This window comes from Myiozetetes cayanensis, unplaced genomic scaffold, assembly GCF_022539395.1.
Source record: "Myiozetetes cayanensis isolate MyiCay16 unplaced genomic scaffold, myiCay2020 scf12, whole genome shotgun sequence".
Lineage (NCBI taxonomy): Eukaryota > Metazoa > Chordata > Aves > Passeriformes > Tyrannidae > Myiozetetes > Myiozetetes cayanensis.
Genome location: NW_026086826.1, coordinates 22,489,697 through 22,504,800, shown reverse-complemented (window position 1 = coordinate 22,504,800; position 15,104 = coordinate 22,489,697). Strand labels below are relative to the sequence as shown.

At 37.3% G+C, this 15,104-nt stretch overlaps 1 protein-coding gene across 1 annotated transcript in view; it reads right to left on the bottom strand.

Moving 5' to 3' along the window:
• Positions 1–15,104, bottom strand: part of ASPM (assembly factor for spindle microtubules) — a 29,943-nt gene that overhangs the window by 10,093 nt on the left and 4,746 nt on the right. The window contains exons 5-19 of the mRNA XM_050306973.1: positions 14,522–14,668; positions 13,685–13,930; positions 13,470–13,537; positions 12,800–12,941; positions 12,592–12,722; positions 11,755–11,930; positions 11,509–11,654; positions 11,345–11,430; positions 9,814–10,029; positions 8,727–8,937; positions 8,495–8,640; positions 8,263–8,391; positions 6,817–7,011; positions 1,239–5,864; positions 120–269 (exon numbers count right to left, since the gene is read on the bottom strand). Coding sequence (XP_050162930.1) covers positions 120–269; positions 1,239–5,864; positions 6,817–7,011; positions 8,263–8,391; positions 8,495–8,640; positions 8,727–8,937; positions 9,814–10,029; positions 11,345–11,430; positions 11,509–11,654; positions 11,755–11,930; positions 12,592–12,722; positions 12,800–12,941; positions 13,470–13,537; positions 13,685–13,930; positions 14,522–14,668 — 6,815 coding nt within the window. The remainder of the gene's footprint in view (positions 1–119; positions 270–1,238; positions 5,865–6,816; positions 7,012–8,262; positions 8,392–8,494; positions 8,641–8,726; positions 8,938–9,813; positions 10,030–11,344; positions 11,431–11,508; positions 11,655–11,754; positions 11,931–12,591; positions 12,723–12,799; positions 12,942–13,469; positions 13,538–13,684; positions 13,931–14,521; positions 14,669–15,104) is intronic.

Below are 15,104 nucleotides of genomic sequence, written 5' to 3'. Positions count from 1 at the left end.
CACCTCTCTTTAATGTCTGCAAAAATAATTATATTGTGAAGAAAGAAATACGAGAGATTTAAAAAACAAAAACAAAACCAACCAAACCAAACCCAAACAAACTCTGCTTTTATGATTACCTGAATTTTAATGGCAGCTCTTTTCATTTGATGGTATCTCTGCTGTTCAATATGTCGCATCCGATGGGCTCTGTAGTGCTGCTGTATCAATACAGCAGAAAACTTGCACCGAAGGTATTTCTGTCTCTCAAGAAATCCACGGAAAAGTGCCTTAAAAGAAAAAGACATATTTCTTGGAATATTTAACCACTTGCATGGTATTGAGGGGGAATGTTTTCATATTTTTAAGTATAGTTGTACTTAATGACTTCTTAGAAAAGCAACAATATAATACATTTCTGATTTCACTTTTTTTTTTTTTTTTTACTTTTTAAGCAAAGTAATTATATTTACATTGTTCAGGATATAGAAGTTAAACATTCAGAAAAATAACCAAGAGGCTGCCAATTTCCCCCAAAACATGGAGATAAGGAAGGCACACCTGTTTTCTTATCTGTTAAGCACAGCATGTGCTTTCCAACAAGATAACAATAACAACCTAAGAAATTGTCAGGGAATTATTTGGTTGAAAGGGAACTTTACAGATCATCTAGTTCCAACCCACATACCGTGGGTAAGGATGCCATTAGATCAAGTTGCTCCAGAGCCTCTTATTATTGTTATCTTATTATTGTTATCATCACCTCCCTGATTTGAGGGAATTTCTGTGCTTCAATTCCTCTTCCAAATGTTACCTAGGCACTCAAGTTACTCTAGGGACATTTAATAAGCCTAGAAGGACTAACATGACTGATTCATGTCTTCCTAAAGGGTAGACATAAAGTCTTAGAGAAGTCTAAGTCTTAAAGAATGTCTAAAGGAAATTTTTGTCATTTACTTCACTTTATACCCACTACCAGTACCCTCTCATTTCAATACATCAAGACAGCTTTCATTCCTGTTCCAATCAAATAAAACACTCCTTAAGCTATCAATGCACTGGTAAAAGTCAATTCTGACCTAAAGAGCCTTAGCTCTGTGCACTGTGAGAGTAAGCTTTATACATCTGCCATGTAGTACACTTCAGATATTGATTCTTCTTGAGCTTTAAACTGCGGTTTGCAAGAGTAATAAATGTTAAAAGAACCCACAGGTTAAGAAAACCACACCCAAACCCCATGACTACTCATTCCAAAGTACCTGAATTTTTATTGTGCTTTCTTTAACTTTGTGAAACCTCTTCTTTTCAATGAATCCTCTGACTCTAGCCTGCACAATGATAATGTTCCTCCGGGTTTGTAAGTAAGCCATTCTGTGGTGTTTCACAGTCAAGTGGGATCGGTAGCACCGCTGTAAGACAACTGCTGCTTTTTTATATCTTGTATACTGTGATTGAGTTTTACACATTAAGTAATAGGCTTGTAATGTAATGGCTGCTGTTCTAAGTTGGACATATTTTCTTCGTTGCACAGCCATCTGAAGAAAAGACTGAACCTTTCTTGCAGCTCGTATTTGCCTTGCTATTTTTCTTGCTTTCAAACCACGGAAGGCAGACTGAATAATGACTATTGCTTGTCTTTGAGCCAAATACTCTGCTCTCTGTAAACGAGCCCTGTGACACGATCTGTACCACCTCTGAATAGCAATTGCTGAACTCCGGATCAGTTTATAGCGAGTCCTTGTTCTTTGGCATCGGAACATCGACTGGATTGTTATTACCGCTGATTTCTTTTCAAGAAAGCGTCTCCTCTCTATGCACATTCGTAAGAATGACTGAATGCACCGTGCAGCAATGTTGGCTTTATACAATTGCCTGGCTTTTTTAGCACGAAAAGCAGCTTGAAGGCAGATGACAGCCTTTTTCATTTTTGCATAGTTTTTCATGTCAGCTTCTTTTGCCATTTTGGCTCTGAACCTCTGCTGCATGACTCTGACAGCCCAGCACAACTGTTTGAAATGCCTACGCTGTACGTACATGCGATAACCAGACTGTATTACAGTTGCTGAAACATGCATGACTTTCAGTTTCTGCCGTGCCTTCATGCCTCTGTACGATGCTTGAATAACAAGAACAGAATTCTTCACTGTCAGATATTCCTTCCATTGGTTCCTTCCTTTCACGTAGGATCGATAGTAGCTTTGTATAACAATAGCTGCAGTTCTCATATTTTGGTAGGACTTTCTATCCCTGTGCATTCTATAGGCTGACTGTATGGCACTGGCAGCTGAATGCATGTGCTTGATGCTCTTCCGCACCCTGATGCCTCTGTACACAGCCTGTATACAAACAGTTGCTCTGCGAAGAGAACAATATTCCAAAGTATGCTGTCTTGACAGAAGCAAAGCTCTGTACCTTCTCTGAAAGACGAGTGTAGCTGCTTTAAGAGAGAGGTATCTCCGACGTTCTCTAAAAGCTTTAAAGTTTTTCTGAACCACAGTAGCAGCCCGATGCATTTCTCGCTGTTGTTTTCTTGCTTGCATGCCTCGAAAGGCCTTCTGGATACGAGTTGCTGCTTTCTTTAATGAAGAGTAACGCTGTACTGCAATTTTCCTTAGCTTATTGGCTCGGTATCTCCTCTGTATTAGCTGGGCTGCCCACTGAAGTTTTCTGTAATGACGGTACTGCCTACACATTCGGTAGTTTCTCTGTATTGTAAGTGCTGCCTCATGTCTTCTCCTCAAGAAGCATCTTGTTTTCATTCCTCTATAGGCAGCTTGAAGAACTAAAACAGAATTGTACAGTTTAAAATACCTTTCTCTCTCATGCTTCCCTTCCCTGTAAGCTCGATAACGTCGCTGTATGGTTACTGAAGCACGCTTGATTTCTTGGTAAGAAGTGTAAATTTTACGCATTCTTAGCATTGCTTGAATAACTGTAGCAGCTTGATGCTTTTGCTGCATTTTTTTCCTTACCACAAATCCTCTATAAGCAGACTGTATGATAACTGCAGCATTAAGGATAGAGAGATAGTTTTGACGTTGAATTTTTGCCAGTTTTGTTGCTCTGTATTTTCTCTGAATTACAACAGCAGCTGCCTTAATGGAGAGAAAATGTTTCCTCTCAAGGAAAGTTCTAAATCTTCTTTGAATAATCACAGCTGATTCACTCATAGTTCTGATAAGTCTTCTTGTTTTCATACCACGGAACGCAGCCTGGATGCGCAGTACAGCATTTTTCATCATCATATACTTGTGAACTTGTGCATTTCTCTCCTTACATGAACGGAACCACTGCTGAATCTGCCTAGTTGCCAGCAACAACTTTCTGAAATCCCTCTGTTGTCTATACATTCGATAATAAGACTGTATTATTGCTGCTGACTGATGCATAGTTTTTAAGTCTCGTCGGACTTTCATGCCTCTGCAAGCAGCCTGAAGGATTATGACAGACTTCTTTAGTTCCAAGTACTTTTTGCGCTGTACTTTGCCTAAACAAAACGCTCTATACTGTCTTTGAATTCTAATCGCTGCCATTCTCATTGACCGGTATTTTATGTTCATGTGATGCATCTTAAACGTGGCTTGGATGCAAACAGCTGCTTGATGCATACGGTGAACTTGTTGTCTGACTCTTACACCTCTGTAAATCGCCTGCATTTTGACTGTGGCTCTTTTTAAAGACAAATATCTCTGCCTTTGACATTTAGCATGAATAACTGCACGGTAATGCCTTTGCATAGCTATAGTTGCAGATCTAAGTCTTTCATACTCCTTCTTGGCCAGGTAGGATCTGAAGGCAGCCTGTATAGTTGTAGCAGCTTTGTTTAGTTTGTTCAGGTGTTTTCTCACAGCCATTCCACGGTAAGCAGACTGCAACACTAATGCAGCTGCCTTTGTTTTTAGATAAATTGTACGTTGGGATTTTTTCATACAGTAAGCTCTAAAGTATTTTTGAATCACTAGAGTGGCTTGTCTTAGTTTCTTGTATTTTTGTTGATTTACATGCATTCTGTAATAGGTCTGAATAATGGTTGCAAGACTGTGCTGCTTCTGAATTGTTTTCCTCACAGTTTTCCCCCTCCATATTGCCTGAAGACGCACCACAGAGTTACGCAGTTGAACATATTCTTGTCGCTGTTTCCGGCCCATAACGCTGGCCCTGTAATGCCTTTGAATAGTTAGCACAGCGTGGCTCATAAGCCTGAACTTTTTCAGAGCCATGAACTTCCTGAAGGCAGACTGTATCACAGTAGCAGCAACGTGCTGTCTTCGAATCTGCTTTCGAACCTTCCAGCCACGAAAAGCTGCTTGTAAAGAAAGCACTGCCGCTCTTGTCCTTAGGAAGTTCAGTCTTTGCCTGTTACCACTCCTACAATTTCTGTACCACCTCTGAATCACAACAGAGGCTTGAACAACTGCCTTGTGTTTCCTTCGTGCAGCATAAGCTCTAAAAGCAGTTTGAATTTTAATAGCAGCTCTGTATTCAAGTTTAAGCTTTTTGCGTGTTCTATAACCCCTGTAGGCTGCCTGTAAGCGCACAGCTGCTTTTTTAACTTGCAAGAATTCCTGCCTCTGACACTGTTGCTTTTTGTGTGCACGATAATGTTGTTGAATGACAATGGCAGCCTTATAGATGCTTAAGTACTGTTGCCTGTCCCTTCTCATTCTGTAGCAGGCCTGAAGAAACACTGCAGTCTCCCTCCACCTTTGTATTTGTTTCCTGACAAGATAGCCTCGGACTACAGCTTGAATTCTTATGCAAGCTCCCTTCAATTTCCTAAAATCTTCTTTAAGTTGAAGAGCATATCTATGAGACCGATACCTTCGCTGGACATAAAGTGTTGCTTCCTTTAAAGCGCAATAATGTTTACGTGCTTGCCACATCTTCACAAAAGCTTGAATCTTTACTGTCGAATCTTTCAAGTTTTTAAATCTCTTCCGGACGACATAAGCACGGTAACTTGCCTGAATTTTGATCACAGCTCTCAATATGCGAGCCTCTTTCCGAGCTTCCATCCCTCTGTAGGCAGACTGGAGAACAATGGCAGCCAGGCGCATCCTCTGGAAAGAAGTAGCTGCTTTTTTAGAGGCGACATGTGCCCTATACCGAGTTTGAATTACAGAAGCAGCCTTTTTAATCTCATTGTATCTTTTCACTTGCTGGTATTTCCTCACGTGTGACTGCAATGTAGTAACAGATTTTTTTAATTGCAGAAACCGTCGTTTCTCTTGTTTCATTCTCCACAGTGACTGAACAACACAAACAGCTCTTGTTTGTCTGTACAGCTTACGTGCCTTCATGCCTCTAAAAGCAGCCTGGAGAACTATCACTGCTGCACGCTTTTGTAAATAGTGCTCCCTCTCAGTTTTCCCTAGTTTATAAGCTCTGTAATACTGCTGAATTATCACTATCTTTGCCCTGTGTTCCTGGTAAACACGTCTGGCCAGCTGACACCTGTACCAAGCCTGAATCTTGATAACATTTTGCCTAATATGTAAATATTGTTTCAGGTCCCTGTGCATCCTGTACCACGACTGTATGACAAGGGCAGCCCTCCTTCTCTTAGCCAGTTTGGAACATTGCCATTTTCGGAAATAGGTCTGAAGTACTAAAGTCGCTTTAATTTTCTGTTGAATTTTGTGTTTTCTCCATCTTCTGAATGCAGACTGAATAGTAAGTGCTGAAGACTTTAAGATTTTGTATCTTTGTCGATCTTTTTTTGCCAACTTAGATGCACGCAGATGACTCTGAATTGTAACAGTAGCCCAAACAATTCTTTTATATGCAGCAACAGCCTTCACCATCCTTATCCTTGCTTGTACAAAAATAACATAGTATCTTAGCTGTAAATATTGTTTCCTAGCAGAGTATCTCCTCCAATAAGCCTGCAGGGGAAAAAAAAAGAGAAAATTTAGTATTTTCTTTATAGTATGTCAAGTTAAGCCCAAATTTGAAGACAAACACCTTAAGACTTCTTAAGATTTCTTTATTTCTACTTAATCCCTAGGAAGGTAAGCCCAAAAATCTACATTAAAAAACCAAAACAAACAAAACCCAACCAAAATCACCCCAAACAAAAACAAAGACCCAAAATCAAAACTAACAAAACAACAACAACAAAAAAAAAAACAAATAAACCCCACAATAATAATAATAATTTAAAAACCCCACACCATATCAAAACAAAAAGCAAAAGTCAAGTTCTTGAATCGTTGTTTTTTTTAGACATCTTATATTCTCAGAAAAGACTAAATTTGCCCTGTCAACACCAGATTCCGTTTTAAACCATTAGATAAATTAGTGTTTCTTTTAACAACCATTCTAAAAAGTCTTAAGAGGGTAATGTTTAGCTTTGGGTAATAGGGGCAAAAGTATCTTGAGGAACTGAATTAGTTGTCCATCTACCATTGGTCACTAATGTCTGCCATTCTGAATGTGCCCACTGCAGGTAACATAACACTAGGAGAGCAATTTTTAATTTTTTGTAAAACCCTGTTTAAATAATGTTCAATAGCTGCAAAGAGGAAAGCCAACACAATCTGATTATTCCCTTTACACTGACTAGTTTAAGGCCCAGTGTTTTAATGTTTACGGTATTCCAAAATATTAACTAAGAAGGAGCAATTTTTAATTTAATAGCACATTACTATCTCTATCTGAAGAGAGAAAGTTATTAAAACATCTCAAAAGTAGAGGGGAAAAAAAAAAGTAAAAAAAAAGATATTACATTTCATGAAGGCATCAGTTACTGCAAGTTGAACAAACGGTCCTCAGCAAGAGTCTTAGAGGTTTCAAAGAGGTTTCCTTGCTGTGTAATCTCACTTTAGATTGTATTACCTGAATGACTGTGGCAGATTTACTTCTGGCTTCCTCCAGTTTTGCCTTTTTCAGATTGAAGAAAGTCATCCTGGCTGAGTATCCTCTCCAGTGCTTCTGGATGGAAATGGCTGCGTTCACTCTCTTCAGGAGGTGTCGACGAGCCAAGAAGTTTATTGCAGATTTCTGAATTATCTGGGCAGCTCTGTCTCTTTCCTGCAAAGAGACATTTCCACTGAATAGTTACGATTGGAATTTTCACTCAAATGTCTGATGTGATTAACTATCTAGAGCAATCTCTTAAAAATTAGGCTTGTTGATACACAGCTTTTCTTCACTATAGTAAAAGAACTTTTCTGAGACACAACATTTTATCTGAATTCTTTGTAAAAGGCTGGTATCACTTAAATTTGCATCCTCCTGTCTTCATAGTTCTTCTTTAAAACACAATTTTTAAACATTCCTATGCAACCCATTTTTAAGCCTCAATTTTAGTTTTCATTTATAAGTTTAGGATACCTTCAGTAATGGAGCACACCGGAGTGTTGTCTGGTTATATTTAAATAATATAAAAGAGTAGTAGAAGCTTATGTCCATCTACCCCAGAGTTTTGTTTGCACAAACCAACCAGTGCTTTTGTTGCCACCCAGAGATTGTAGTAACAAACTGGTGCACATCGAAATAAAAGGAAGAAGCAACTAACAAATGTAACACATCAATATTTAGATCATTCCACTACTAGCCTATCCTACCACAGGGTAAAGCATATATGAGCACATTGTAAGATTATTTAAAAAAAATAATGTTAGCAATGTTTAAGTGGTTTTGGTTTTGACTCCTTCTTTCCCTACCAGCATCTTTACTATTAGTTGTTTCAAAAGAGTTGCAAAGGGAATGTTTTGTCATCATTATTAAGGTTGTGTAGATTTTAAAGTTAAAAAAAAACACCCTGGAGATGAAAAAGCCTACACAAATACAACCTCTGTCCCCTTCTACACCGCATATTCTTAGAATATTTCACTTGAACACTGTTCCAACATCAAATATTATGTATCTCAGTAAGACACAGAGGTGGCATTTATCAATCTTAACGGTACCATAGTTTTAAAACCCTCACAAGTTCTGATATAACTACCAGAAAAGTGAGAAACAAAATACCAGAACTCATGAAATTCAATTCAAAAGACTGGTGAAGTTTAGTTCCTAAACAAATATAGTAAATCCCTGCAGTAGTTTAATTACTCTTCTCATCTTGTAGACGTGAATAGGAATTAAAAATTAACTGCTCCCTCTTTCTTTTAGTAGATTACACCACCAAGGCAGCCACATGTTTTGATGATAAAAATGGTACTCATTCATTTAAATGCCAATATTATTCAAATAAACCTGTATATCCCGATGACCTTATATCATTTATTTATTATTTCTCACAGTAGAAGGTATGTATATCGCACAAGCAAAGAGTACCTGATAAAGTTTCAGTTCCCTTTTCAGCCTATAATTCCTCCAAGCAGACTGAATTATCCGTGCAGCTCGAGTTTCGTGCCGCAGATCAAGAAGCCGCGAGCACAGGAATGACAGGTAGGTAATAACAACCTATACAGACACAGAACACAGCAAGTGAAGGGCTATACAGAAAGAGCAGAACACGTTCACGGGAGGGCAGAACATGTTTACATCAACTCTAAAGGCATTTTACCTTCTCATCAGGAATTGTATTTGACATGTCTGAGTGATGAATCATTGCTGGTATTCCACCTAGGTCAGAAACTGCAGCATTGATCAGTTGGAAGTTTTTCTTTTCATTGTCCAAGAGCTCCTTGTATAGGACTGAGGGATTTACGGCTTTGTAAAGAGAAAACATTAGTCAAATCAAATTGAGCATAAACCAAATAGACTTAACATGAACCTCTGTGCATCAAATAACTCACTTTGGTCAAACATTTCTTCCATAAGATTTAGAGAAGTATCAGACTCTGATGAGGAGGAAGAGTTTAATCCCACTGTAACAGTTCTTGAGCATTCTACTGTCTGAGTTGTTCGTTGGCACACAGCTTCCAAAGGCACGTAGCACGGATGATAATGATGAATCAAATGACATAATACTCTACCATCTGAGAAACACACTGTGAAATTTTCTACCTGTTAAAATAAAATACAGCAAGATTTTTGTTACCAGTAATTGGACATAGTTTGTTCTTTCTACCTTTGAATGTGACCAAGTGCAAATTATCATTGAACATAAAAAAATTTGGAACTAGTGTTTCCTTTGAACATTTGCTGTACTGTGTGTACAGTGCTGTACAGTTTCTCCCATCTGTGAGAATCCAGAAACAAAATAGATGTGAATCATTATATAGTGAATCTACAAGGGAAACATTTAAGAAACTAAAGAGAAACCAACCTTTCTACGGAAGCATTTCAAATAAATTTGTGTAGATACCTTTACATTAGGTTTTTAATGCAGAAATAAGTTCTGAATTTTCATCAGTCCTAAGTGCTCTGTTTATTCTTTAGAAAAGCTATAGCTGTGACTGTATTCCCACCAGAGACATGTGTCTGACCAGGGCTTCCCCTCTTGGAGAAAGCAAACACGTCCTTTCTAAACAAGCATCTCTGAGGAGAGGAATTGACTTTATCCCTAATATCAGTCTAATTCTCATAGCTCCTATAAACAGTGAAAATTCTTTGCACAAATACTTGTACAATGAATACTTAGTAAAAATACACAAACAACTCTCATTCCAGCAAAAAATGTTCTAGTTTTAAAAGGCAATTTTATGCATAAGACTAACTGGAAGGGGAAATCCTTTTGCTCAGATTTGTTTAAAAAGAGAGCTGCAGCTAAACTCACACAATGATGGTTATTTCAAATCAGATTAAACAAAGTCCAGAAGGATATTTCAAACTAATTATTATTGGCTGCTACTATGTATTTGATAGTTTCAAGAACTCTGCTCTATAAAGAATTATGACACCATAGGATTCACTTGTTGAAGTATACACAACACTACTTACTTTGATATCGTAAAATCCACAAACAGCATTAACCCATGCCATCAGGAGCTTCACATTTTCACTGTAACTCTGAGGTGAGGAGTTATCTTTGTCTTCTTGTACTCTAACAGAGTTTGGAAAAGTCTTGAGAGCATTTAATTGTGCTTTTCTCTTGTATGAGTTAGTCAAAAACTCAATTTCTTCTTTCAACTGTTCCACATTCAGAAAAACATCCACCTAATAGGAAGAAAAAAAAATGACACGTCAAAAATCTGACATGTCATGCATTGCAGCTACTGGATGCAGAGCCTTCAGACATGGAGCTTTAAAGAGAAACCACACTCACTACTTAGCAGTACCTCCTACACTGAATCTGGATTTTCCAACATAGATGGCAGCAAAAAAACCCTGGAATCTAGCCTCCCACACTTCTGTGGGAGAACAGTTACTTCATTAGTTAATAGTTAGGAGAAACAGAGAAATTTTCCCTGAAACAGCCTGTGTAATTTCACCAGTCTCAGAGGAAACAACAATTTCAGAGTCTCGCCTGCAATTTCACTGAGCCCACGTACCACTCCTCCTCATTTAAGGGATTCTGGGAGGACTTCAGCTGGTGTTGTGAGGGTGTGAGAAGATTTGGAGAACAAGTAACATATCCACAGGGCTTGGATAAAGCCACTACTCACTGAAATTATTTCTTTAATCAAAAGCAATGTGACTCATGCATCAGGAGAACTAACTCAAGGAAGGAAGTAGTTAAGCAAGAAAATCGTTACATTTGATTTTTATGATGTTGTCTGGCTTAATGATAGTTCTGTGTCTATAGTCTTGCATATTCTTGCTTTACATATAATTAATTGCACTTATATTTCTGACTACTTAGCGGTGAATTTTCACCTCAACTTCTATCTTATTTTACCTTCCATAGGTCATGTTCCTTCGAGTTGGATTTGTCAGCTGCATACTTATTTTTAAAATACTATCCAACTCAAGTTAACTCAAAACAGTTTAAGAAAACTATTTGTGATTCCTCTATTATTTTTTTTCCAGTGGCTTTGAAATGCCATTACAGTAATGCCTAAGAAATCTTCGTTCTTATTTCAAAAATGTTTTATCTGAAACAGTCAATTTCATGAATGGAAAAAAAAAACAGTAAAAGAGCTATAGCTTCAGAGTTTACTCTATAACCTCAGAATGTCCTTTTCAGTTAGGACGAGTTTACCAGCAGTTTTGAGATTAACATTATTTTAAGTATCAATTCTGCTAGAATACAGTATAAACTTAAAAGTTCATCTTTTTTCCAAAAATTGTATGAATGTATACAAGAAAAAACATAGATAAAATGTTATCCAAGTTGTATTGTTAGGGAACAGTTAGCAGTTCAGCCAAAGCTTTCATGGAACTTTGAACATATAAAGCAAATAATTTCAGTTCAAAATTTGATTAGTAGAGGCTTTCACAGACAATAAATATTCCTGAAAGACTGATGTTTTCATTACTGCTTGTTTGCAACTGGTAACAAACAAACAAACAAAATAAGTAATTGAATTACCTGGAAGGCAAAGACAATTTTCCACAGGAGTGCTAATGTTCGTTCTCTGTGTCTATCCACAATATCCCTGGAGTCAATTGAAGCACCTGTCAAATAAACAAAGGAATTGGAATGTGCACTAGTTACCTGATGCACTTAGAATACCCCTGATTTCTAGGCCTTACCACTTTCATCTTTCAAGTGTATTCCTCTCTCTTTAAGGACATTAAGAACAATATCAACATTATGCATCTTCTGTAGACGACTTATTGCAGGAACTCTCAGTTGTTTTGAAAGATTCCAGTTTTTGGTCAGAAGCTCCACTGTTCTCCTAACAAAGGTAATTTCACAGTTTAATGCCTTTGCTGAGCTCACATTAGGTATTATATAAAAGAAAATAAGTATTTTAAAATAATTCTGTATCAACGCACACGAGACGAATGCCGCACTGCAAGTCCACAGCCAGATTTGTGACAGCAAAATCAAATTCATCAAGTGGAGTTTGAACATGGCAGACAGGTAGTCCTAGGAAACCGAGATGGCGGGAAAGGTCACCTTCACCACTCAGGAAATCCCGGGAAAATGCAAGCAAAAGGTCTTTGCTAGCCTAGAATTAAGAAAAAAGAAAAGATAATCTTAAAACTACAATGTTTTTCAAGTAGAATACATTTCTCCCAAATTGCATTTCATATTTCCTTGTCTAATATTTAAAATTATATTTTATAAAAAAAAAATCTATTTTTGGCCAGTTCACACAGCTTTAATTGTCATTATATCTGGCTGCCATGTCACTGAAAGCACCACTAAATTCAGGAATACCTTTTTCTCAGTCTGTCTGTCTACACAGTACAAATGTAAGATATTTGTTAATCAAAGCCTTTGTATGACAGATGTTACATAGTCTTTCTTATCACAGCAAAATAACAGAAAAAAACAAAGAGAACAGTCCATCAGACTGACCTGCAGCTTAAGGTCAGCTGCAGCATCCTAGAGTAATATTTAAAAATAATGCAGAAGGCTCAGATTTAGAGAGGGAAGTCAAATAATGCAGGACTTCAGAGTCCTTCCTACAGAACCAACACCTCAGAATATTCTCTTGGGAATTCCATTACATGACCATGAGACAGTATTTTGAGAATGTCCATGCAAAAGGCTGAACAATCAGGACTTGTTAAAGTACATAATCAGATTAAAAAAAAAGAAAACAACATCCTACATGGAGTCTTAATACAATATTGGAGGGAGGTAGCAAATCACAGCTCTCTTACCTTGAACTCTGCATCCTTACAAAAGAGGCAAGGGTCATGGTCAATCATCCTGGACCGTTTGGCACAATCCAGAAAGCAAACTAACAACAGCAATTTTTTCAGTGTGAATTTCGACAAAGCTTCCTCATGACCTAAAAAGACAGAGCCCATTAAGTGATAGTTTAAAAATTAAATGCTAAAAATGAATTATTTTGGAAGCAGTAATTACCTTCTCTGTAAAGGTGAGGCACAGTGGGATGTCTGTATTCAGCTGCAATGTCAGGGTTCCAAAGCAGGCGATTAAGGATAAATATTGCTAAACCCATAACATCACTATTACTCTCCAAAGCTATCAGTTCTCCATAAACAGTCTAATAAGAAAGGAGGGGTAAAAAGCAGAAATTATAAAAATCATCTTAAACACTGTGGAATTTTTTTTAATAATATACATTATTGAAATTCAGAAGTAGTAAATGGAAATTAGTCTCTAAAAATCCAACAGTTTTCAAATGAGTCACTGAAGGGTAAAGCCAAAGGAAGATTCAGAAGATCAAATCTTATTTCAAAATACGTATAATCATCTACATCTTAGGAATCAATCAGGAACTTCTTTAAGACAACTACATTCTTCTTCAGTTTAGTAGACTGAAACTGATAGTGAAATGTTTTGCTGTTATTGGTCAGGGAATTAACTTCTGCTTTCCCTGATTAAATATTTTCCTTCTTAATAAGGTAAACACTTTTTCAAAGCAAGTATCTTGTAACACTTTAAAAGACATGTAAAAAAGCTATAACTGAATTGAATCTACCTGAGTTAGTAAGAGAAATAAAAAGAAACTCAAACCAACCCCAACTGCTAGATGTGCTTTAAACTCATAGACTACACACAGTGCACTGACCTCCAGACCTATACGCAGCCATAAAGGGTTGTACGATAACAGCCAGTTGAGTATTTTCTGCCTCTCTCCTGCAAGAGAGCATCTTGTAATGTTAGATCCAGCAAACATTTCATATTAATGCAAAAATTTCTATTAATCAATTTTAGTTTAAATCAATGTGCAAATAATCCTTTTTCTACTTACAAGAAAGAATGCCGAGTTTTAGTACTCCTTACCTATATCTTTCCAGAGGTGCCTGTCTCTACGAACCAGCAAGCGTTTAGTTTCAATCTCAACTTCCAGTTTCTTAATGGCTCTGACCATTGTTTCGGAGGTAAACAAACGACAAGCTTCACGGCGCAGCTTGTTCAGCTTCCGATGAGCCGTATAGGCCTTTAGAGACGCCTCATCTTTCGTTGGTGCTTTAAGAAGGCTCATTTTATGATGGTTCTCTTCTCCCAGGATAAGAGCAGCTGCATTTACTGTTTAAACACACACAAAAAGTATGTATTTACATCTCAAAAGAAGGTAGCTTTTGCCCACTCCTAAGCTGACATTTTGCTGTTTTCCTTCTGACTAATGACTTATCCCTCAGGAAGCTTGTCAGCTGTTGCACTAAACATATACTGCCAAGTACAAGTATACTAGTCAAGTATTTAATGTAACAATGCTTATTTCATAAGTGCTAGAAATTCGGTTTCAAGATCAATGGTACACTCTTCATTTTTTTCAGTTAAAGGTAGAGGAAAAAGTAGGTTACCTTTATTTTAGCAAAGTGTCAGTTATAATGTTTTCCAGCAGGTGGGGATTCCTCACCCAACACCCACTGAGGAGTGCTGCAGCCACATATTCCAGTGCATTCTCGTTGCAGAGCACACTCCCCATGCAGGTGTGTGGTGTGCTGTGCTTGCCATAAGCAAGTGTGCCACCCACACTTATCATAAGGGGAAAAATACGGCTCTGAAAAGGTTTAGTGTTAAGTGTGTAATACTACTATTCATTAATATTAATAAAGTATGTTATATAACGTTTAAGAACATTAAAAGAAAAAATGGATATTCTTGTACCCTTACCTTGTGAGGTATTTGTTTTCACACTGAAGTCATCTGGGGTAAGTACAAAATTTAACCACCAAGTGAAACCTCGTTGCTGCTTCTCCTTCCAACGTTCATCATAAAACATGTTTTTAGTTGCAAAAGGCATTGGGTGCCTAGGAATGACTTAAAACAATCACAAACAAACTGTAAGTCTTTGCAGTTCTTGGAATGTTTGATAACCAATATACACTGCATTGTGGAAAGGATTAATGTTTAGCACTACAGCAGAGAAAAGCAAATTCTTCAAATCTTCAGTGACTACAGAACAGCCACCATTATATAAATTTTAGCCACAAAATGTGGATTGAGTTATTAAAGCACTAGAACTAAGACAAGATTCTAGAACCCAGGCCATTTGCAATGAGATTAATCCAAATTGAGCTGGATTACAACCAGGAAGAACCATTTTATAGATTAATTTTTGTCATCAGATCAACTTAGTATTCTTAACTCTGTAAAATTATTATCTTGCTGGTAAGAATTTTTTCCTCTTAGGTATTCTGCTGTTGTCTTAAAACGTTGTCAGGTATGGAAGAGGCATTTACCTGATAACCATCAA